General features: G+C 41.9%; 3 protein-coding genes across 8 annotated transcripts; 1 reads left to right on the forward strand and 2 right to left on the reverse strand.

Annotated features, from left to right (window-relative positions):
• The first annotated feature begins 7,389 nt into the window (after positions 1-7,389).
• Positions 7,390-7,987, forward strand: DPM3 (dolichyl-phosphate mannosyltransferase subunit 3, regulatory). The gene is made up of 2 exons (XM_051993893.1): positions 7,390-7,506; positions 7,649-7,987. The coding sequence occupies exon 2, from the start codon at positions 7,654-7,656 to the stop codon at positions 7,930-7,932; it is 279 nt and encodes a 92-aa protein (XP_051849853.1). The 5' UTR covers positions 7,390-7,506; positions 7,649-7,653; the 3' UTR covers positions 7,933-7,987.
• Positions 7,988-8,989: 1,002 nt separating this feature from the next.
• Positions 8,990-12,225, reverse strand: SLC50A1 (solute carrier family 50 member 1). 6 transcript variants are annotated; one of them, XM_051993887.1, is made up of 6 exons: positions 11,814-11,951; positions 11,390-11,467; positions 11,128-11,251; positions 10,144-10,305; positions 9,453-9,572; positions 8,990-9,369 (listed from the first exon to the last, which is right to left on the reverse strand). In XM_051993887.1, the coding sequence occupies exons 1-6, from the start codon at positions 11,894-11,896 to the stop codon at positions 9,268-9,270; spliced, it is 669 nt and encodes a 222-aa protein (XP_051849847.1). In that variant the 5' UTR covers positions 11,897-11,951; the 3' UTR covers positions 8,990-9,267. The 6 variants fall into 6 exon arrangements, with proteins under 6 accessions (XP_051849847.1, XP_051849851.1, XP_051849850.1 ...); XM_051993891.1 differs by having other exon boundaries at positions 11,775-11,854; XM_051993890.1 differs by having other exon boundaries at positions 11,737-11,816.
• Positions 12,226-14,867: 2,642 nt separating this feature from the next.
• EFNA1 (ephrin A1) lies at positions 14,868-21,912 on the reverse strand. Its single transcript, XM_051993894.1, has 5 exons — positions 21,667-21,912; positions 17,339-17,634; positions 16,446-16,511; positions 15,997-16,050; positions 14,868-15,677 (listed from the first exon to the last, which is right to left on the reverse strand). Exons 1-5 carry the CDS (start codon positions 21,756-21,758, stop codon positions 15,565-15,567), a joined length of 621 nt encoding a protein of 206 aa, XP_051849854.1. The 5' UTR covers positions 21,759-21,912; the 3' UTR covers positions 14,868-15,564.
• Between the last annotated feature and the right edge of the window lie 1,169 nt (positions 21,913-23,081).

Genomic DNA, 23,081 nt, shown 5'->3' on the forward strand with positions numbered 1-23,081 from the left:
GGGACACTAATGCATTGTTGCTAGAGTTGTGAAATGATCCAACTATTCTGGAGAGCAATTTGGAACTATGACCAAAAGGCTGTAAAACTGTGTATACTCTAGGGGGCAGCTAGATGGGAAAGTAGATAGAAGACAAGCCCTCAAATCAGAATGACCTGAATTCAAATACTGCCACAGACACTTAACATTTACTATCAGTGTGACCCTGGGCAAATCACTTAAACCTAATTGCCTCACCAAAAATTAAAATGCCAAAAAGAAAAAAAAAACCTGCATATTCTTTGATCTACCAATACCACTGCTAGATCTCTATCCAAAGACACACCCACAAAGGGAAAAAGATCTAGTTGTACTTTTTGTGGCAGCTAATAATTGAAAATCAAAGGGATATCCATCAATTGGAGAGTGGTTAAACAAGCTATGATATATAATTATAATGGAATTTTTTTGCTTTAAGAAATGACAAGCAGGATGATTTCAGGAAAACCTGGAAAGACTCACATGAACTGAATCATGGTGAAATGAACAGAATCAGGAGTACATAGAACACAATAATAGCAATATTGTTTGATGAAGAATTGTGACTTAGCTATTCTCAGCAACACAATGATCCAAGATTAATGATAAAGCATACCACCTGCCTCCAGAAAAAGAACTGATATTGATTGAGTATGCTGACTGAGCATGCTATTTTTTCACTTTCTTTCATTTTTTCCTTATTCTAGTTTTCTTGTGTAAAATGACTAATATGAAAATGTTTTACATTGTTACACATAATATAACTTATATCCAATGCTTACTGTTTTAGCCAGTGAAGAAAAGGAGAGAAGAAGGAACAGAATTTAGAACTCAAAATTTAAATGAAAATATCTTAAAAATTGGAAAAACAACAACAAAAATAAAAAAAGGAAAATCAGCAAAACTGATTAACATATTGAAATTTTCAGGAAATATGTCCAATGTATGACATTTGTTAGAAAATTTTTGAATAACCAAATACTAAATTTCGCTTACAGATTGGGGAGAGTAAACATGAAATTTTTTATCCCTTGTTACTGGCCATCCTTTATGCCTACAATACTCTTTGGCTTTACCTTTACCCATCTACTAGTTTCCTTTAAGAATTCAAATTTCATCTCCTGAAAATTTTTTCTAATCTCTTCCACCCATCTCTCCAACCTTCCACTATAGTCTTCTGAGATTATCTTCTATTAGTACCTAGTTATTTACAAGTTGTCTCCACCATTAGAAGGTGAATTCTTTGGAGGAAGGGGCCATATTTTTGCTTTTCTTTGCATTTCCAATGCCTGACATAGTAAGAGCTTACTAAATGCTTGTGGAGAGCAGGATGCTTTCAGGAAAAACATGGTAAAACTTACACAAATTGATATAAAGTGAAAATAACAGAACCAAAAGAACATTGTAAACAGTTATAGCAACATTATATGATGATTAACTGTGAATGACTTAGCTATTCTCAGCAATATAATAACTAAGACAATATTGCAGGATTTGAGACTGTCTACCTAAAGAGAAAGAAGTGATGGAGTCTGAATGCATTTTGAAATATATTTTTTAACTTTATTTTTCTTGGGATTTTTTCTTTTTTTTTTTTCACAATATAGAAATATGTTTTGCATGATTGCACATGCACAATCATATCAAATTGCTTTCCTTTTCAATATGAGGAGGGTGAGGGGAGAAGGAGGGAAAGAATTTAGAATTCAAAAATGTAAAAAATGATGGTTAAAAATAGTTTAAAATATTGAAGACTTTAACAAATTCTATGTGTAACCAGAAAAAATATTTGAGAAAAATATAAATGCTTATTGACTGCCCATCAAAAATAATTACCTGTTATACTGTATTATTTCATAAAATTGTTGTGAAAATAAAATGAGATATTTTTAACAGTAAAGTAACTTATAAATGTGTTACATAAGCATGTACAAATATAAACTATTAATAATAAAATATTATTATTATTACTTGTCTTTCATGTGTCTTTGTCTTGACTCCTTGTCTCCTTAATTAGGTTGTAAACTCCTTAAGGGCACAGACTCTGCCTCACTTCTCTGTGTACCTGTTGTGGGCCAAGATACTTTTGGATTTAGGGAATCAGAATTAACTACTACTCTCCCACAACACCAGCCAGAATTATTGTGAACACAAAAGCTATGGTGCAGATCTGGAGCAATTTGAGTTGACTGGGCCATCAGGTGGATGGATTTGACACCCACCTGGAGACCTTTTGATCAAGAAGAATATTAATGTATTTTTAGGATTTTGGAAGGAGGATCCAGAGAACTTCCTAGCCAGTAATTTTCATAGTGTGTAGCTATATATCTATATTTTCATGTATGCATATGTATACACACATAGATATGCTCTCTCTATACAGATATGTACACACATACATACATATACACACATACACACACATATAATAGAAATTGAGAATTTGAACTCCCAGGCATGAACAACTGTAAGTAGGACAATAGTCTATAGAGTTCTTGGCATAGTATTGGACACAGAGTAGGTACTCAGTTTTACCTTTAATCAACAGGTATTATTTGTCAGAATGAAATCCTGATTTTAGCTATTTCCTTCTGGGTTGGTAATGACTTAGACCTCATAGGATTCATATCTCACACTATTAGAATATATGGTTTTTGGTTAGTTATACTGTGTATTTCATATTCCCTAATAATAATAATAATATCTGACATTTATATAGTCCCAACATCATCCCTCTGCTATATATATCTCTTAGCAGAGAACCTCAATCAGAACCTTGAATCAGAAAATAGAGAGCATTTTCAATGAGAACTCTCTTTTCCCCACTTGTATATTTTAAAGGCCCTAGTCATCAGGAAGTGTTCCCTCTGCCATTACTCTTGTCTTTGTTGAAGAGATTGTCTTTCTCCTCACCAAGACCAGCATCTAGACTTGTACTGTTTTTAAAAATTATTATAGTTTTTTTATTTACAAAATATATGCGTGGATAATTTTTCAACATTGACCCTTGCAAAACCTTTTGTTCCAAATTTTCCCCTCCTTCCCCCTACCCTCTCCCCTAGATGACAGGTAGTCCAATACATGTTAAATATGTAAAAACATATGTTAAATTCAATATATGTATATGTATTTAAACCATTATCTTGCTGCACAAGAAAAAATGGAAGTAAAAAGAAAGAAAAAAAAACCTGAAGGAAAACAAAAAATGCAAGCAAACAATAACAGAAAGCGTGAGAATGCTATATTGTGGTCCATACTCAGTTCCCACAGACCTCTCTCTGGGTGTAGATGGCTCTCTTCATCACTGAATAATTGGAACTGCTTTGAATCATCTCATTAATGAAGAGAGTCATGCTGGGTCAAAATTGATTGTTGTATAATCTTGTTTCCATGTATAATGATTTCCTGGTTCTGCTCATTTAACTCAGCATCAGTTCATGTAAGTCTCTCCAAACCTCTTTTAAATCATCTTCCTGATGGTTCCTTACAGAACAATAATATTCCATAACATTCATATACCACAATTTATTCAGCCATTATCTAATTGATGGGCATCCACTCACTTTCCAGTTTCTGGTCACTACAAATAGGGCTGCTACAAACATTTTGGCACATGTGGGTCCCTTTCCCTCCTTTAGGATCTCTTTGGGATATAATCCCAGTAGAAACACTGTTGGATCAAAGGTATACACAGTTTGATAACTTTTTGAGCATAGTTCCAGATTGCTCTCCAGAATGGTTGGATTCGTTCACAACTCCACCAACAATGTATCAGTGTCCCAGTTTTCCCCCATCCCCTCCAACATTCATCATTATCTTTTCCTGTCATCCTAGCCAATCTGAGAGTAGACTTGTACTCCTGATTTCATTGTCTCCCAAAATTAGCTTGCTCCCAGAACCATTTGCCTTCTCCCATCAATCATTCCCATCATTCTCTGTTCTATCCTACCTTAATGCCTATAAATAATTTTATGTCTTCCCATCTTTGAAGAAAAATTCTTCCTTGATCCTACTGTCTTCTCAAACTATGATACTTTGTCTCTCTGAGTGGGGAGTATGCATGTGTGTGTAAAGAGGGAATAGACCAGAGATTTGAAAGCTAAAATCAGTAAGTCTTGGCAACAGCTTGGACATGGTGGGATGAGAGACTGAGGAACCCAGGATGGAATTCCTAGGCCGGAAACCTGAGGGTCCGGGAGGAGAATGTTAACCTCTACCATAATAGAGAAAGGAAGAAGGGAGTGATTAGGGGAAAGAATAATTAGTTCTGTTTTGGACCTACCTAGAGTTCTATGGGACATGCAGATATGTCAGACTGGAAATCAGAAGAGAGATAGGAAAGGGAGACCTGAGAATCCTCAGCATAGAGATGGTAGATAATTAAATCCATAGGGACAATGAGATTACCAAGTGAAGAGGAAAGGGCCCAGGAGAATGCTGAGGAACACCTTCAGAGGCCGTAATTTGAAAGAGGATCTGGCAAAGGAGAAGGCAGGTATATATTCCATATGGGTTTGTGCAAGTTACATATGTTTATGTATATGTGCATATGTGTAGATAGTGCATGTTGTTTTCCTCAGAGGAGCTAAGGTTTTTTATATATATATATATATAGTTTTTTATAATATAATATATTTTATATATATATATATAGTTATATTTATCTATATATGGTTATATATATAGTTATATTTATCTATATATGGTTATATATAGTTATATTTATCTATATATGGTTATATATGTAGTTATATTTATATATGGTTATATATGTAGTTATATTTATCTATATATGGTTATATATATAGTTATATTTATCTATATATGGTTATATATGTAGTTATATTTATCTATATATGGTTATATATATAGTTATATTTATCTATATATGGTTATATATATAGTTATATTTATCTATATATGGTTATATATGTAGTTATATTTATATATGGTTATATATGTAGTTATATTTATCTATATATGGTTATATATATAGTTATATTTATCTATATATGGTTATATATGTAGTTATATTTATCTATATATGGTTATATATGTAGTTATATTTATCTATATATGGTTATATATATAGTTATATTTATCTATATATGGTTATATATGTAGTTATATTTATATATGGTTATATATGTAGTTATATTTATCTATATATGGTTATATATGTAGTTATATTTATCTATATATGGTTATATATGTAGTTATATTTATCTATATATGGTTATATATATAGTTATATTTATCTATATATGGTTATATATATAGTTATATTTATCTATATATGGTTATATATGTAGTTATATTTATATATGGTTATATATGTAGTTATATTTATCTATATATGGTTATATATGTAGTTATATTTATCTATATATGGTTATATATGTAGTTATATTTATATATGGTTATATATGTAGTTATATTTATCTATATATGGTTATATATATAGTTATATTTATCTATATATGGTTATATATGTAGTTATATTTATCTATATATGGTTATATATGTAGTTATATTTATCTATATATGGTTATATATGTAGTTATATTTATCTATATATGGTTATATATGTAGTTATATTTATCTATATATGGTTATATATGTAGTTATATTTATCTATATATGGTTATATATGTAGTTATATTTATCTATATATGGTTATATATGTAGTTATATTTATCTATATATGGTTATATATGTAGTTATATTTATCTATATATGGTTATATATGTAGTTATATTTATCTATATATGGTTATATATGTAGTTATATTTATCTACATATGGTTATATATATAGTTATATTTATCTATATATGGTTATATATATAGTTATATTTATCTATATATGGTTATATATAGTTATATTTATCTATATATGGTTATATATGTAGTTATATTTATATATGGTTATATATGTAGTTATATTTATCTATATATGGTTATATATATAGTTATATTTATCTATATATGGTTATATATAGTTATATTTATCTATATATGGTTATATATGTAGTTATATTTATATATGGTTATATATGTAGTTATATTTATCTATATATGGTTATATATATAGTTATATTTATCTATATATGGTTATATATGTAGTTATATTTATCTATATATGGTTATATATGTAGTTATATTTATCTATATATGGTTATATATGTAGTTATATTTATCTATATATGGTTATATATGTAGTTATATTTATCTATATATGGTTATATATGTAGTTATATTTATCTATATATGGTTATATATATAGTTATATTTATCTACATATGGTTATATATATAGTTATATTTATCTATATATGGTTATATATATAGTTATATTTATCTATATATGGTTATATATAGTTATATTTATCTATATATGGTTATATATGTAGTTATATTTATATATGGTTATATATGTAGTTATATTTATCTATATATGGTTATATATATAGTTATATTTATCTATATATGGTTATATATAGTTATATTTATCTATATATGGTTATATATGTAGTTATATTTATATATGGTTATATATGTAGTTATATTTATCTATATATGGTTATATATATAGTTTATTTATCTATATATGGTTATATATGTAGTTATATTTATCTATATATGGTTATATATGTAGTTATATTTATCTATATATGGTTATATATGTAGTTATATTTATCTATATATGGTTATATATGTAGTTATATTTATCTATATATGGTTATATATGTAGTTATATTATCTATATATGGTTATATATGTAGTTATATTTATCTATATATGGTTATATATGTAGTTATATTTATCTATATATGGTTATATATAGTTGTATTTATATGGTTATACATATATATAAGGTTATATATATACACCTACACATACACTTATGATTATATATTAGAAATATAGAAAACAAAAATGAGCTGCCAGGATAGGCCCAACAAGGCAAGGATGGGACCTTTTACTAAGCTGGGTTTCTCCCCGGGAAGCTACCATTTTGGGGGCCAGGGGCTTGCTGGAAGCGGGGGAAGGGGGTGGGTCTCTGTGCCCCAGGCACCTCCCGGCCGGATTGGGGCTGTAGGAAGCGGCAGGGGGCAGGGACCCTTCCTTTCTTCCTGTATTCATTCATTCCTTTGGGGCAACGGGAATCAGACTTTTGCAGTGGCTCTGGGAAAGAGGGAGGCAATGGCTTCTCACTGTCCTCTCACTCCTACCTAACAGTACTCTTTCCCCTTTACCCAAACGGGGGAAATGAAGCGACGTAGAGAAAAATGGCAGAGATGAAGGAGAGCTCTCTGTACCGCGTCTCAGCAGGCCTCACGGAAACCCCGTGAAAAAACTACAAGTCCCATGAAGCCTCACAGGTAGCGGCGCATGCGCGGAGGGCTCGGCTTTCCTGGTTGGATTTACAGCCTCGGTAGAGAATTGTGGAAGGGGATTTCCTTTCTTACCCGCGATAGGAGTTGCGAGGTGAGGGGAAAGGGGTTTGTGGGTGAAGGGCTGGGGAGCGCAGCCGGAAGGGGGGGGGAGGCGGAGGCGGGGGGAGAGGGGCGCCCCGCGGCCCCCGCGGCTGCGCTGCTCACTGCAGCCGCACTTCCTTCCTCCCCACCAGGGACCATGACCAAGCTGGGCCAGTGGATGTCCACGCTGCTGGCGCTGATGCTCATCTGGCTGTGTCTGGTGCAGGACCTGCTCAACCTGGGATATAGTCAAAAAGTCCACGATGTGCTAGTGCCCTTGCCCGTCTACCTGCTGGTCACCGCGGGCAGCTACAGTCTGGCCACCCTGGGCTTGCGCCTGGCCAGCTTCAATGACTGCGAGGAAGCAGCCCAAGAACTGTTCCTGCAGATCCAGGAAGCCCAGGCTGATCTGGCCAGCAAGGGCCTCAAACTGTGATTCCCCGGGCCGCCCCGGGGGTCCTTCCCCAGCTAAATTAAAAGAGTAAATGTGCCTTTTTCATTACTTTGGAACTCTTCGGGGGCGGGGGGGTCACGCCTGGGGAGACTGAGGCACCTGGACCGAAGTTGGAGAAACACTGGACAAAAAAGCTTGGGCTTGGGGAGAAAGCAGGGGAGGAGAGGACTCTGGGATATGGGGAGGGGCAGAAGGAGGAAAACTCATTTCCCTATAAAAGCTTGCTTCCACTGAGGGGTTTTGAGGCTCTTAAAGTTTTTCTGAGTTATGGATGTGTTTGGCAATCTGGGAAAGCCTGTGGACCCTTCGAAGAAAAATTTTCTAAATACATAAAGCAAAATATATAAGACTATAGTAGGAAACCAAAGGCTACTGGAAATTAAAGTGTAGCTTTCCCCCATCGGAGTTCACAAACCTTTCCTCAGGCCATTAGATGTAGAGTTAGAAGGGACCTCAAAGGCCATCTAATCTGGTCCAATCTACTTATGATGTGCAGCTCACCCGTGTTGTACCCATTAAAAGCTAAAAGGCCTAGAGGAAGGACTCCAATGCCTTTTGCAAATCCTCTAGGGAGTATTTTGGGAGAACGTGAGCAGAAATGGATGGGTTGCTTTCTTTACCAAAGGCAAGAATACTATGGATCCTTTGCAGCACTGAGTATGGTATGTTAAGCCACAAACCTTCCTGAGTTCATTCTATCAATCACCAGAAGGCCTCATAGCATAGTCCAAGTGGAATAAGATTCTTTTCATTATTTCCCAGGATAGGACTGTTAAATCACCCCCTGCAGTCTCTCCTACTCCTTCAGATATTTCCTCATTCTTCTAGGAAGTCCTGAAGTCTAGCTTCAAAATTAACTTCTCTAATCTCTGCTTTCCTCTTAAGACCTTCCTCTTCACCTCTCACTTTTGAAATCCTTCCCTTAACTCTACATTCTGATATTTCCACTGGTCACCTCTTTTCCTTGACTATAGATAAATTCCTTATTTCTCAATTTGATGGAATCACAGAGAACAGACCGAGGAGTACAAAGGAAGGGTATGTATGTGATAAGTTTATTATAAGGCACAGAATGGAACTAAATATTATCCCAACCCCACATTAAAAAAATAATCTCTCTCAAAAATAAACATGAAAATCCCTCCCAAATAAAAGCTCTAATTTTGGTCCCTCTGCTTCCAAAGAAGGCTGTTCTTCCACTCCACCCCACCGCGACTTAAGAGGTTAACCAAGGAGGCATAGCTGAAGAGTCTTTGGCAACAGGTTGGCACCAAGGTGACAGGTGAAAAGATAGGTATGATATGCCCTCAGCCATCCTTAGGTTTGAAGAAGACTGTAGTTCTTTTCTTGAACCTGGGGGTATTGCCAGAAAAGCCCCAGGCGAACCAGGCTAGTAAGAATTCCTGGTATGTTGGGCACCTGGAAAGAAACAAGAAGTTGAAATAAAGTGAAGGGCTGATTTCCCACTCCGTATACCCAATACTATTTCTGTCCTGGCTCACCATAATATAGAGGTCTCTGAGATGGAGGCCATAGAGAGTCCAGGAAGCAGAGGCAAGGAGGGTAGCCACAGTGAGGGAGAAGGACAGGCATTGAGTGGACTTGGTCTGTATGATCTTGGCCTGTGGGGTAGGATGTCATTAATGCCCTTCATACCCTCCCAAGAAGGTTACCACATCTTTCCCCTGCCTCTGTTCAATGCAACACCTTCTCTTTTCTAACCTAGGTAATGGAATTTCACTTTCTCCATAACCTCCAGTGTAACAGGCAGTAAAATTCATAGGAGCCAAAGGATTTGAGAATTTAAGAGTTCTTAGAGACTACCTAGCCTGACTTCAATTTAGAGATAAGAAAACCAAAAGTCTGATAAACCTTGCTCCATATCACAGGGGCTGAAATCAGCAGATTCAGAACTTAAATGTCAATGTTCTCACTCCAAATTCAGTGCTTATTCTACAATCTTTTCCTTTTTATTATTATTAGTTTATTTCCCCCTCTAATCTGAGGACACTATTTCTTTTATTTTTGTATTCCCCCATTCCAATCCAGGGTCTCTATTTCTGTGCTGCTGAAACCCAGTGTCCTTCTCCACCTTCACTCCCTTTCCTTCAGCATCTACTCCTTTTCAGACAGGAAGACTAGCACCTTTGCATCCATGACTCCTTCCTAACCCTCCCTCCACAGTGAACCCACCAGGTCAGCCAAGGGTGACAGGTACATGCTGATGGTGAAGATGCTACAGAAGAGGCCCAGCTGCCTCAGCCTGGAAGTCCAATCAGGCACCAGGAGCTGAAAGTAGGTATAGCCCAAGAGGAGAAGACCTAGCAGGGCAGCAGTTTGCAGAAGGACAGTACGCTGTAGGGGGAAGGAAGAATGGGGTGACAGCAGTCCCAGTCAGTTACCCCAAACCTCAGCAATCCCCAAGTCTCTATTTTTGTCCTAGTCACTTGAGGGGAAATAAAATGAAGAAGGAATCATGCAGGAAACTCCTAAGTCTAATGGATAGGGAGCACATACACACATATTTATAATATATATTACATATATATATATTTGAGGAATATGCTTAAATCTGATGGGTAGGGAGCACATACACATATTTATAATATATATTACATACATATTTAAAATGAGGAATATGCTTAAATCTGATCAATAGGGAGCACATACACACACATATATATACATATATATTTAAAATAAATATACATGTTAAAAGCCAACTAAGAAGCCCCCAAATCTGATGGATAGGCAACACACACACACTACATTTGTATACATATATGTATACCTGTTAAAGAAGTGACCTCCAGGTAATTAGCATCTGGACATCCCCTCTTCCACATTTCTCATCTATATTACCACAATCACCTAGTAAACAGTCTTGCAGATACTTAAAGTTAATAGATGCTAAATTGAATTGGATCAGTGCTTAAGGAAGTATGAAGCAATTCAATTCAACAATTGTGGAATAGTGTTAGGGATCAGACCCTGAGGGAGAAAGGAATATAATACAGGAGGGCTTCCAGGAAGTAGGGAGCCCAGCTAAGATAGCCCTCCAGGAAAAGGCGGTAAGATGGAGCCCAAGGAGAATTCTAGGAAATGTTAACATTGCTTGGCCAGCGTGGCAGTACTCCAACAGGACCTTAGAGGCTGAGGGATGGGATTAGCCTCTACCTTTCGGGGACAGTAGCGGAGGTATGTCACAATATAGAGAGTCTGGAGCAAGGCTCCCACTGAGTTCACCACGATGAGCGTCTTGTCTCCCTTGAGAAGCCCGTAACTCAGCCAGCTTAGGTTGCTGCAGGTGAGGCAGGAGTAAGAGAGAGAGGCTGCTTTAGCCCCAGCACCCCAAAGGCCACAAGCTGGAAGCCTCCCCTCCCTGTTTCTCCCTCTCCTCCCCAAAGCTTTGCAAAATCCCTTTCCCAGCCAGCCTCACTTGACATCCGTGGTGAGAAAGGGCAGGAACTGGATATTGTTCACACTCCGGGTGGTCTGCATGTGCCGGAGGTCCGAGCTGTAACGGAATGGGAGGGTTAGGAAGGATGCTGGGCCTGGGGCTGGGACCAGGGGGAAACCCTCCCCTGCTGGGACCGACTAGGGTCGAGCCAAATCCTCACCTTCCAGGCAGCTCATTTCTTCTCTAAGCCCCACCCCCAATCCTTAGCTCCACCCCCTCTTCCTACACCGGAAGCAACAGAGCCCACCACATCGCGGTCGTGGTTGAGGGGAGGGTGGTCGTGGACTTGAACTTGAATTTGAACTTGGGGCTCTAAGTTCCCAGACCTGGGGCCTCATCCCTGGTTTCATTTCCCCCTCGGGACCTTTTAGGCTCCAGCCCCCAGCCCCGGTTCGGTTCTCACAGGCCGGTAGAAAACATGCAGAGGGTGAAAAGCACGCAAGCCCCGGAGAGGAGCGCGTCCGGAGCCGCTGCAGCCTCCATCATCTCGGCCCCAGCCAGAGGCCTGAACTCTCAGGCGTGGCTCCCTGATCCTCGGAGCCCCGCCTCCGCCTCGAGCTCCGCCCCAGCAGCAATCTACGGAACCCTGGCCCCGCCCCCTTTCCGATACCGCGCCTGACCCGCTCCCCGCCCCGCGCATCGGGGACGGGCCCCGGCCGGCAGCGCTTTGGCGGCCTTTGCCAGCCGCCTCCCCAACTGCTAGAACTCCGGGGAGACGGGCTTCCCACACCGCCATGCACGGACATAGCAAGAGTTCCTTAAATGTTTGTTGATCGGTTTGACACCCAGCTCGAGAGACCTCGCCTTTCCCCCACCCACTCGCGGAATCATTTCCCTGAACACATTGTACTGTCCCTCCCTCCGGGCAGTCCAGACCAGGAAGTGCCCGGGGCTTCCCACGTGGCAGGTGTGCGGCAATAATGGCAGACGCTGGCCGGCTTAAGGGCCGAAAAGTAGTTTGCAGACGTTATCTGGTGGAGTTCTCACCTCTCCCCGGGAGGTGTGTCCTCCAAGTACCGTGCCCATTTTACAGATAGAGTAACTGAGAGATGTGATGTCATTTGTCCGTATTCCCACGGCTAGGACTGTCAAGGAGAATATCCCAGTCTAGATCTCTTCATCATGCTCCAACGATGAGACAGTGAGAGAGAGGGGTGGGCTTCGGATCAACTCATCAATAAGCATTTATCAGGCTCTTACTTGCGCCCGGCACCGTTCAGTGGGTGCCGTGCTGGGCCTGGGGTCGGGAAAACCCAGGTTCGGGTGTGGCCCAACATTCACTGGTTGTGTGAGTCCGGGCAAGTCGCTTCGCCCCTCGCAGGCAGCCGGGAGGCTCAGGACCGGCCTGGAGTCAGGACGGTCCCAGGTTCCAATCTTGTTCAAAACAAAAGTTGTGTGAGCTTGGGCCAGTCACTTACCCCCTGGGAAAGGACATTCTAGTACCTCTGACAAGAGATACCCTGGATGGTACTGCGGGCTCTGGTCCCCAAGGTCATGAAGAGTCAAGACCCGAGGGACTGCTGAGCCGACAATCGCCAGGCACTGTGCTAGGCGAAAATGAAATCAGGCATGTGCAAAGTATATACTGAATAAAGGAGCAAAGGGAACAAGCATTTATTAAGCCCCTTCTGTTTGCTAGGCACCGCACTAAGTGCTTTACAAACCTGTTAGTTTTGGGGGCAGGGGGTGGAGGGAGGTAAGGGAAGGTCCTGGCAGCTGTGGGGACTAAGCCCCATGCAGGAGGGGGCTCACCGAACCCCTTGTAAAGGAATCTGCACTATGCAGATGAAGTGTGTGCATTCCAGACCCGGGACAGCCCGGACTAAAGACTTTGAGTGGAGGTGAGATTGTGAAGAGGAGGCGGGGATATTAAAAAGTTTGGAGAGCTGGAAGGGGAGTAATATTAGGTAATAGGTTGGGGGTCCAATTATGGAGGAAATCAGATGATTGTTGTCAAGTCACTTAACCATTTCTGCTTCTGAGGCAATTGGGAACAGAAATTACACCCCAGTGGCTGATGTATGATCTGCATAGGTGGAGGAGTCCGCCCTAAAGCTGACACACCGTACAATGGTATAACCTGATCAATTGGAAACCTTGTAGATGAAGTACCTGCAGTGTGCAAGTGAGTTTGCTGAGCTTGGAATTCTCTTTCCACCTCCCACACAGTCTTGGGACTAGAGAGGTTTCCACCCACATACCATACATAGTACTGGCGTTACCCCGAGCCACAGTTGATTCACCCTTTCCCTGCCCGGACCAAGACCCTAGGCATTTTGAGCACCCAAGACCCATAAACCCAAGCTTCTGACCAACTCTACTCTAGTATCTAAAGGGAAAGGGAGAAGAGCCCAGGAAAAATCTCATGTTTCTGAAGGGCAAGAGAACAAACTGCCTCAGAAAATGTGGGAATTCAGGAAGAGTGATTCAATGAATGGACTGGACTCCTACTCTTCTGGAGAACGAAATAAGGGCTGGGGGTAGAAGGAACAGAGGCTGGAAATCAAAAGCGTTTTGACTATGGAAGGAACTACTGCAATCAAGCTGGAGCTGAAAGTATCTGGGTCCTCATTTTGCAGAGGAGAAAATTTTAGAGATGGTAGCAAATGATGAGAAACACTGACTTCTAATCACTCACAACTAGATCAATCATAGACATAAGAACTGAAGGAGCCTTAAAAAGCAGATGACCCAAGTGACAAAGAACTAGAAATTAGGGGGATGGCTCATCAACTGGGGAATTGTTACACAGTTGTGGTTATGTCGCTGTGATAGAATACTCTTGTACTGTAAGAAATGAGCTGGCTAATTTTAGAAAAACATGGGAAGACTTGCATGAAATAACGAAGAATGAAATGAGCAGAACCAAGAGAATGTTGGATAGAGTAACAGCAATATTGTCCAAAAAACTGAACTAAATTATTCTGAGTACTGTACATATTCAAATCAAAGAGAAGACCTTTGAAGGAATATGCTACCCACATCCAGAGAAACAATTGATAGAGAAATATGCATATTTAACATTACACACACATACACACACACAATATCTGTGTCAAATAGCCTTCTCTAATATAGAGTGCAGAGAGGGAGACAATTCAGGACTTAAAATATAGCAACAAAACAAAGTTTATAAAAATGATCAGAAGACCCAATCGTCTCCTTTTACAGATGAGAAAACCAAGGCCCAGAGTAGCTATGACTTTCAAGTGACTTTCCTAAGACTCTCAGCTAATGACAAACCAGTCCTTGGGATTCCAATCACCCAATCCCAATCTAGTGTCCTTTTCACTATATCATATTGCTCCAAAAGGAGAAGTTTCTAAACATTCAGGCTAGGAAGAGGTGGTCCCATGCAGATAGAGAAGTAACCTGACAAGGGTCTTCAACCTGTTCACTGAAGGGATGGAGGAAGGCCAAAGAATATAATACATAATTTCATTCTGACAAAGAGCACTTATGTAAAAACAACAACTTTAATTGTAGAAATCTCTCCAGGGAGAGATTTTATACACAAATATATATACATATACATACACACAATGGGCACTGCCCTTCTACACAGCACATGTTGGGGCACTGCCCCTCCTTGACTGCCTGGCATTGTTCTGAGATAGCCCCCGGAGGGGTGGCTCTGAATTAGGAGAGCCCAAGCTGTAACCTTTTGCCAATATGGCATTACAGATGGAATTGTATGTGAGTGTGTAGGGAAGGCAGACTCGGCGCACACAAGATGCTTCCTTCTCCCCATCTTCCCCTTCCCACATGAAAAGCTCAGTTTCTCTTCCTATTCCTTTAGAGTTCCATCTTGGGCACTCCTGGTTCTTCCATGGAGTGCATCCCCCGGGTCCATCCATAAGCTTCCTACTTCTAAGAGGAGAAGCTGCCCTTGGTTAATTTCAGATTCTTGTTCTTTGGCAAAACAGGAGAAATGAAGAGATCTGTGTCATCTCAACCAGGGGGGCAGGACAAGTTGGCACTGCCAATCTTTCCTGGCACCCCTAATACTGACCCACGCCACCAGGGTGGCAGGTTTGTACTACGCCAGAGTTCCTCGGGCAGAGAATTCCAGTTTTCTCCCTTGGAAAGGGGCTGTTACCCCCTCTTTCCCCAGCCCAGTTCTAGTCCTCAAAAGCTGGGATTGATGCTCACTCTCAGGGAGTATGAAGCAGTATGAGGGGCAGAAGCAGCACAACCCAGGCAATTGGAAAAGTCCGAGGGGCAGCACTGTGTCCAATACTATGCAGAACCTGCACATTTGGATCATCTGGAAGGAAGGAGAGAAAAATCATAGATTCAGAGATAGTATAGATACTAGAAATAATCTAACCCAATTTTAAGGATGAGGAAAACTGAAGCATGAGAGAAAGGAAATGCCTTTCACTCAGAATCCATCTTTCCACTAGATCAAATTGTCTCAGAGAGCACGCTAGAGACACCCCTTTAGTGAGAAAGCACACAGCTGCTGTAGGGGTGCCTGTCACTTTGCTCTGGTTTTATGTACCACTCTTTCTACCACTAATCCAGCCCATATCAAGTGAGAGCCTCCCTCTTCTGCCTCATCCCACCCCTCCCTTTCTACCTACCTGCTGTAAGTCGATTCTCATTCTGTGAACTAGCATCCACCTGGGGGCTGTGAGCTGGAAAACATTAAGAGAGGAGATTGAGAGGGCAGACACAGCAATTTGGCAAGGGGAGGGAGAGGAGGGACCCCCTATTCTGAACTGGGAAGCCCTAGCAACTTCTACCCATACCAACAGCCCTGTGTCTATCCTGTGATGTAGACCTTCAAATTTGGAGAATCACATGATTCAACCTTTATTTCTCAATTAAGTAAACAGAGGTTCAGGGAGCTTGTACACATCCAATGTTTCAGAGGCAACTAAGTAACAAGTGAGAATTAAAATCCAAATCCCTTTACTTCAGATTTAATGCCTCTTTCCTCTTTTCTACCTATTCTTATGTCATGAAGTCCATCGTGGTATAATATTGGAGGGTGGGCAGCAGAACTAACACAAATAGCCCATATACTCACTGATTTTGCCACCAACAGTCACTTTCAATCTCAGGCACTGGTCGCCATGGTGATGGAGGGGTTTGGCTGCAAAAGACACCCATATTGTGGTGAGAAGGGGGGCTCCCCTTCAAAGAAAAATCCCGGTTCCACCCATTTGTCCCCTGTTTTTCCTAGCTCCTGGCTTTCTTAATGCTTCTAAGGAAATGCATCTCTAAGACTGTTGATGATACTTGGATATTAATAGTTTCCTTAATGGATGAAAGTGCCTGGGTATTAATGATCTGTATATGTTCTCCTGAGCCTTCAGTCTCATATCCTGGAAACCAACTCCCCAAATAAGGAAGAGTAGGAACATGAAAAACATAACCTGCTGTAAAGCTTTGAGGAGAAGGGTCAACAAAATAAAAAGTGCTGTCTTATCTGGAAAAGGGGAGGGTGTAAAGAAATAGGCAGAATAAGAAAATGATCCCTAAGACATGTTAATGTAAGTGTTGTGATCCGTTCTACCCCCGAGATTAGAATATGTACTTTGCTTTGTTCTCTTGGTGATATTATTTTTGTTTTCCTGTTTTAATGTGTACCTGACACCTCATAAAACGTTCTTTTGATCCAGCTAATCTAAGGTGGGCGGGCTGAGCTGCTCCTCTGGTACAGGTGTCTGGTTTTGCCAGGGAACTCCTGACCCTTGATGCTTGAAGAGTAAAATCTGAGCAATTTTTGAGAAATGTAGTCCCAGGAAGTGGGTCTAGAGGCAGATTCCTGGCTGCCCACTCCATTCTCATCCTGGTCAGAATACTCACGTGCTCTAGCCAAGCCCACCCTCCCTCCCCAGAGATGTTCTCCTGCCTCACGTTTATTGCTTTTCCACATTTTGCTCCCCACAAGCCCGATTTGTCTGTCTGCTGACTCACAAATATAGTAGTAGCTGTGTCCTTCTTTGAATTCCTTTCCCAGAGTAAAGGGGGTAAAACGTTGGAACTTCTCAGATAACTTCTCAGGACCATGCCGGGCATTGGGCTGGTTACATTGCCATCGAACTTGTTCTTTGGATTGAGGCTGGCACTCTTGATATTCCTCATGCTCCACCAGATACAGTGTGTAACGCTCCATGGCATCTGGGGCCACAGACTCATCCTCGTAATGTGGACAGATGATGTCCAAGTAATCATTTAGTTGGACATGGACTGTGTAGTCTTCATTCTGAAATCTGCACATAGAGCAGAGGAAAAAATGTCAGCTTGAATCCAATAGTAAAATTGTAGAGTTCAAAAAAGGTTCCTTTTAAGCCACAAAATGCAATCTAAGACCATTCCTCAAAGAATTCCTTCTACAACACACTCAGCAAGTAGATATCTAACCTCAGTCTCAAGACTTCCAGTGAGAGGGAAAGCATTCTGGTTTTATGTATTGTTTCATTGCTATTGAGCTTTTTAATTTTATCTATTATTTTATAGCTCTATTATCTCTGTTAAATGTCCCCTTTCTAGTTTTATACCATGCCCTGAAAAATGTCACAAAGGAAGCTCTAAAAGTTGTTTTTGTCCCCTAAATCTCACTATGAAAATGTTAAATTTTCTACTTTCCTCCCCTGAATAACTCTCCACTAAATCCCCAAATATCAATCTCTCAATGTTGTTGTGGTTGTTCAGTCGTATCCATCTCTTTGTAATCATACTTGGGATTTTCTTTTTTTTTTTTTTTTTTAATTTTTTAAATTTTTATTTAATAATTACTTTATATTGACACTCGTTTCTGTTCCAATTTTTTTTCCCTCCCTCCCTCCACCCCCTCCCCTAGATGGCAAGCAGTCCTTTATATGTTGGATATGTTGCAGTATATCCTAGCATACTTGGGATTTTCTTGCAAAGATACTAGCAGCTATGATTTGCTATTTCATTCTCCAGTTCATTTTATAGATGAGGGAATTGAGGCAAACAGGGTTAAATGACTTGCCCAGGATCACACAGCTAGCATTTGAGACTAGATTTGAATTTACCAAGATGAGTCTTTTTGACTCCAGGTCCCACAAGCTATCCACTCCCCCAGCTCCTCCCTCAATAGCCCCCAGTATAGGGATTGTTAACCTAGGTTCCATGAATTCTATTTTTAACATTCTGATAATCAGTATAACTCATTTCCTTTACAATATCATATATTCTCTCATAAGCATTCCTGAGAAGGGATCTATAAAGTTTACCAGACTGCTAAAGAAGCCCAGGACACCAAAATGGTCAAAAGCATACAATTTTCATTTCTGATTTCTCCCTGTCGTCCCTTCCCTCTTCCCATCAGCTTTCAAAATTTCCCCCAAATCTACACTAAGATTTGTATCCTTATTCTATTGAGACATCCATTACTTCTATTCCTCTAATGGACATACATAGATAGGAAGAGGGACACAGGAAATGAAAAAGGAAGGGAGACAGAAAGAGAAAGAACTTTAAAATCATTATGGCACATATAAAAATATTAAATAACTGCAAGAATAGCTTCTTCTGGTTGCCTCTGAACCTCTCCAAGCACCAGTGTGATTGTAGCCCCTTCTCCAGTTCAGTGCTACTTCCCACAGATGTGTACCTGACCCATTAAATAAGGCTCTTTCACCTATACCCTATATCCTCCCAACTCTGGCTCAGATCTTTTTTATATACACTATCTCTCAAAATCCCCTCCACCAGCTCACCTTGCAATCTCAAAAGCTCTTTAAAGCCTTTTAAATCTAACACCTCTCCTCTTTCCCTTCTCTTGCTCTTTTCCAAAATCCCTTCCAACCAGGCCTTCCCCCAAAAAACTCTCCATGTTTTCTTACTCCTATATATCCTCGTCCCTGAAATCCATACTTTTGTTCCCTGAGGAGAATTCCAGAAATGCTGGAGTTTTCTGATTAGCTGCAGCTCCCCTCTGCTTCCTGCCAAGGAGGAACAGGTCTCCTGGCCTCCTTTCTCCCCCTCCCCACATTTGCCCCCAGGCTTTACAGGCTCCAGCCTGACTGCCCACTTGCCCCTCCTCCCACAAACGCAGACACCTGGCTCCAGGCCAGGTGGGGTCCCAGTGGGAAGAGTAGCCATCTCAAACTGGTCAGCTTTCCAAAATGTTTTCAGCCACCACCACAACTGGAGAAAGGGCAGTAATCTGTCTTGCCTACTAGAACATATCAGTGCCCAGGGAGCACAGGGAAGTGGGGCAGGACATATCAAAGAGAATGAAGTGGGCAAGGGTGCCCAGAGCCACCCAAGACCAGCCAAGAGCCTGTCCAGCAGGGCCCTGCCTGCAAACAGACTGGGCATTCCCAGGCCCTTCCCCCACCTCGGGGAAGAAAGAGAGAGAGGCTTTTAAAATTCCTCTCTGGAGAGATAAACAGAGAAGCCATTTCAGAACAGGTATTTCAGCTCTGGGGCTGGCGTCTCTCTCCCTCTCCCCATGACAAGCACTGACTCACTCCCTCACCGCCTCCACCACGAGCCCCAGCCCCAGCGCCCCCCAGAGCCTGTGAGATGTGCCAAGGTGGCTGTTCTCCGCTTAACAACCTGGTGGGGGTCAACTTGTCCATCCATGCTTGGGCACCCGCAAGGGCAAAGGGGAAAGCCTGTGTAACCATTGCACTGCAGGGCCTCAGACTCCTGCTCAAGGCCAAAGCAGCATGTGCTACTTCAGATCAAGGCCGTTTCCTTCCCAAACTGCTGGAGAATGCTGCCCACTGCCAATAATTACTAATAGAAGCCTCTTGATTGTCCATCTCTCATAAATATCTCAACTGGTTCCAAGCTGGGCCAGCCTCAACATCAACCTACTCTTGCTTCTTCGGGGCCCACCTTCTGGCCTAGAATCTGGAATCTAGAATCCATGTAGATTCAAAATAGGTTTCATCTTCTGGGTGAGATGGACAGGGGCAAAAGCTCAGCTTGACTCTGGCACCCCTCATTCACTCTCCCTGGATTGGGAAATTCTTTGATTTCACTATTACTCTCCTTCTGGGAAATGGGGGGGAGGAGAAAGGGGGGGAGGTTGGCAAGGAAGAGGCTCCTTCCTGAAAGAGAGGAAACCTGGGAACTTGGGAACGGAAAAGGCCAGGGCTCTCCCCCTCCCAGCTAATGGTTTCCTGCTCCCCCTCCCCCCAGCACCTGGCACTGGGCATAAACAAAGATTTTGTACTCTCCTACTGTGGCAAGACCAGGTCAGGAGAGTAAATCCTGGGAAAGGAAGGAGGTAAAGGGCAGGCTGAGCTAGTGGCCCTGAGCAAGAGGGCATTGCCCTTCTGGGATGACAACAGGCTGGGGACCTCCCCATAATACAGGATTGGAGGAAACAGGCTGTGTTGAAATGAGTGGAACTTAAAAGCACTGACCAGATTCTAGGGACAGTAGCCCCAGCCCATGCCCACTTCTCTGCTCCCTGCCTTCCACTTTTCCCCCAAACACAGTTCCCACAATTTCTAAGGACTCTCAGACAGGAACAAAGGAGCCGACATCTCCAGTCCCTCCCAGTACCATTTGCCTCCTAGCTTCAAACCAGTCCCAAGAATTAACTCCTTCCCACCCATTTTAACTCTTTCCTGATATTAGTGCCTGGGTCTTGCCCTCCCTAACCCACGGGTACCCTTCAGAAATCTTTGTCTTCCCAGGAATTTTCCCTAATCCTAACTCTGCAAAACCATCACCCACCAATCTTTGGCCAAGCTGAATCCAGTGTTTATCACTCACACCCCATTTCAGGTCTCAGTAGATGATATGTGCTCCATTTTGGCCACGTTCCCAGCCCATCTTGAGCATAGAACACTTTCCTCTGACAACAAACTGCTCTGTGCCAGGTTTCAAGGAGAGCATCTAAATTACGAGTAAGGAAGCACTTTGGGAGTATTTGGGTAGAGGGTCCAAAGGTACAGAGAAAGGATTGGGTAAGATGGTGTTCATTTCACGAGGGGTAGTGACCGTGGAGTGGGGAGGGAAGGTGACAGGGACCTAGACTCCCTGGTTTTATAAAGTCTTAGGAGTACTCAAAGGCAGCAGGAAAGCACAGGAAAAGTAAGGTGGTGGGGGGCGGGAGGAGGGGGAGAGGGATGTTCCCTGAAGGGGTACAAGAGAAGGGGAAGGAATCACAAACGCACGCCCTCTCGCCTCCCTTTCACAACCCCCCGGAATCTGGGAGAGAAGCTGTGAATTCTCTGCGATTGCATCTGCCGGGGCAGTGTCAGTCAGGGCGCCCCAGTAGTAGGGTTGGGGGAAGGCTGGGGAAAGCTTACTTGGGGTTTGAGCTGTTCCAGAAGACGGTGTGTCGGTCAGCGGAGGCCAAACTGCAACATAAGCCCAAGAGGGGAACCCACAGTAACTCCATAACGTGGCGCCTAGCCGGGCCGGGCCGGACCAGACTGGGCCAGCTCGGGCTGGGGATGGAGAGAGTGGGGGGAATCTCTCAAGAGTCCGGAGCTCGGGTGCTTCCCTGTGGCTGCAGTCCAGGAACGCGCTAACTACTCTGGCCTTGTAGCCCCACGGCTCCGCCTTTTGGGCCGGCCCCGCCCCGCCCCGCCCCGCCCCGCCCCGCGCTCCTGGCCCAGGGGAGAAGAGAGAAACCTGAGGAGCTGGCGCGCGCGCGCGTTTCTGTGTGTGCGCGCGCGCGCGCGTGTGTTGGGGAATGTGGGGGTCACAGTGTGCCTCTGAAGCTCCGAATGTTTCAGTATTTGTTTGTCTTTGTGGGTTTGTATCTTGTATTTCTGCGTTTCTGTGTCTGATAAATCTTGATGTGTGTGAGAGACTATCTCAGAGGCAAATGCTTGTGTTTTGTTGTGAGGGGTGTGTGTGTGTGTGTGTGTGTGTGTGTGTGTGAGCTTGAACACATCTGTGTGCTCGCTTGTGTCTGGAAACGGAGGCTTTGTTTAAGCTGGGGTCTCTGGGCAACTTTGTTTTGGGACTGGCCATAGATGTGATGTGTAATAAATGACAACTCCAGAACTTTTAGGCTTGGTTAAATGCTCCTTTCTACATTCCTCCTTATCTTTTTTTTCTCTCTTTCCCTCCTTTCCACATCCCTCCTTACCTCATTCCCCCCTTTCCACATCTCTCCTTATCTCTTTTTCTCCTTTTCCCTCCTTTCCACATCCCTCCTTATCTCTTTTTCTCCTTTTTCCTCCTTTCCACATCCCTCCTTATCTCTTTTTCTCTCTTTCCCTCCTTTCCACATCCCTCCTTACCTCATTCCCCCCTTTCCACATCCCTCCTTATCTCTTTTTCTCCCTTTCCCCCTTTCCACATCCCTCCTTATCTCTTTTTCTCCTTTTCCCTTCTTTCCACATCCTTCCTTACCTTATTTTCTCCCTTTCCCTCCTTTCCACATCCCTCCTTATCTCTTTTTCTCCTTTTCCCTTCTTTCCACATCCTTCCTTACCTTATTTTCTCCCTTTCCCTCCTTTCCACATCCCTCCTTATCTTTTTTCTCCCTTTCCCTCCTTTCCACATCCTTCCTTACCTTATTTTCTCCCTTTTCCTCCTTTCCATATCTCTCCTTAACTCTTTTTCTCCTTTTCCCTCCTTAACTTTTTCTCCCTTTCCCTCCTTACTTCTTTTTCTCCCTTTTCCTCCTTTCCATATCTCTCCTTACCTAATTTTCTCTCTTTCCCTTCCCTTTCCCTCCCCCCAGTCCCGGACTCTGTCCGGGTCACCG

The sequence above is a fragment of the Antechinus flavipes genome, chromosome 4, assembly GCF_016432865.1.
Source record: "Antechinus flavipes isolate AdamAnt ecotype Samford, QLD, Australia chromosome 4, AdamAnt_v2, whole genome shotgun sequence".
NCBI lineage: Eukaryota > Metazoa > Chordata > Mammalia > Dasyuromorphia > Dasyuridae > Antechinus > Antechinus flavipes.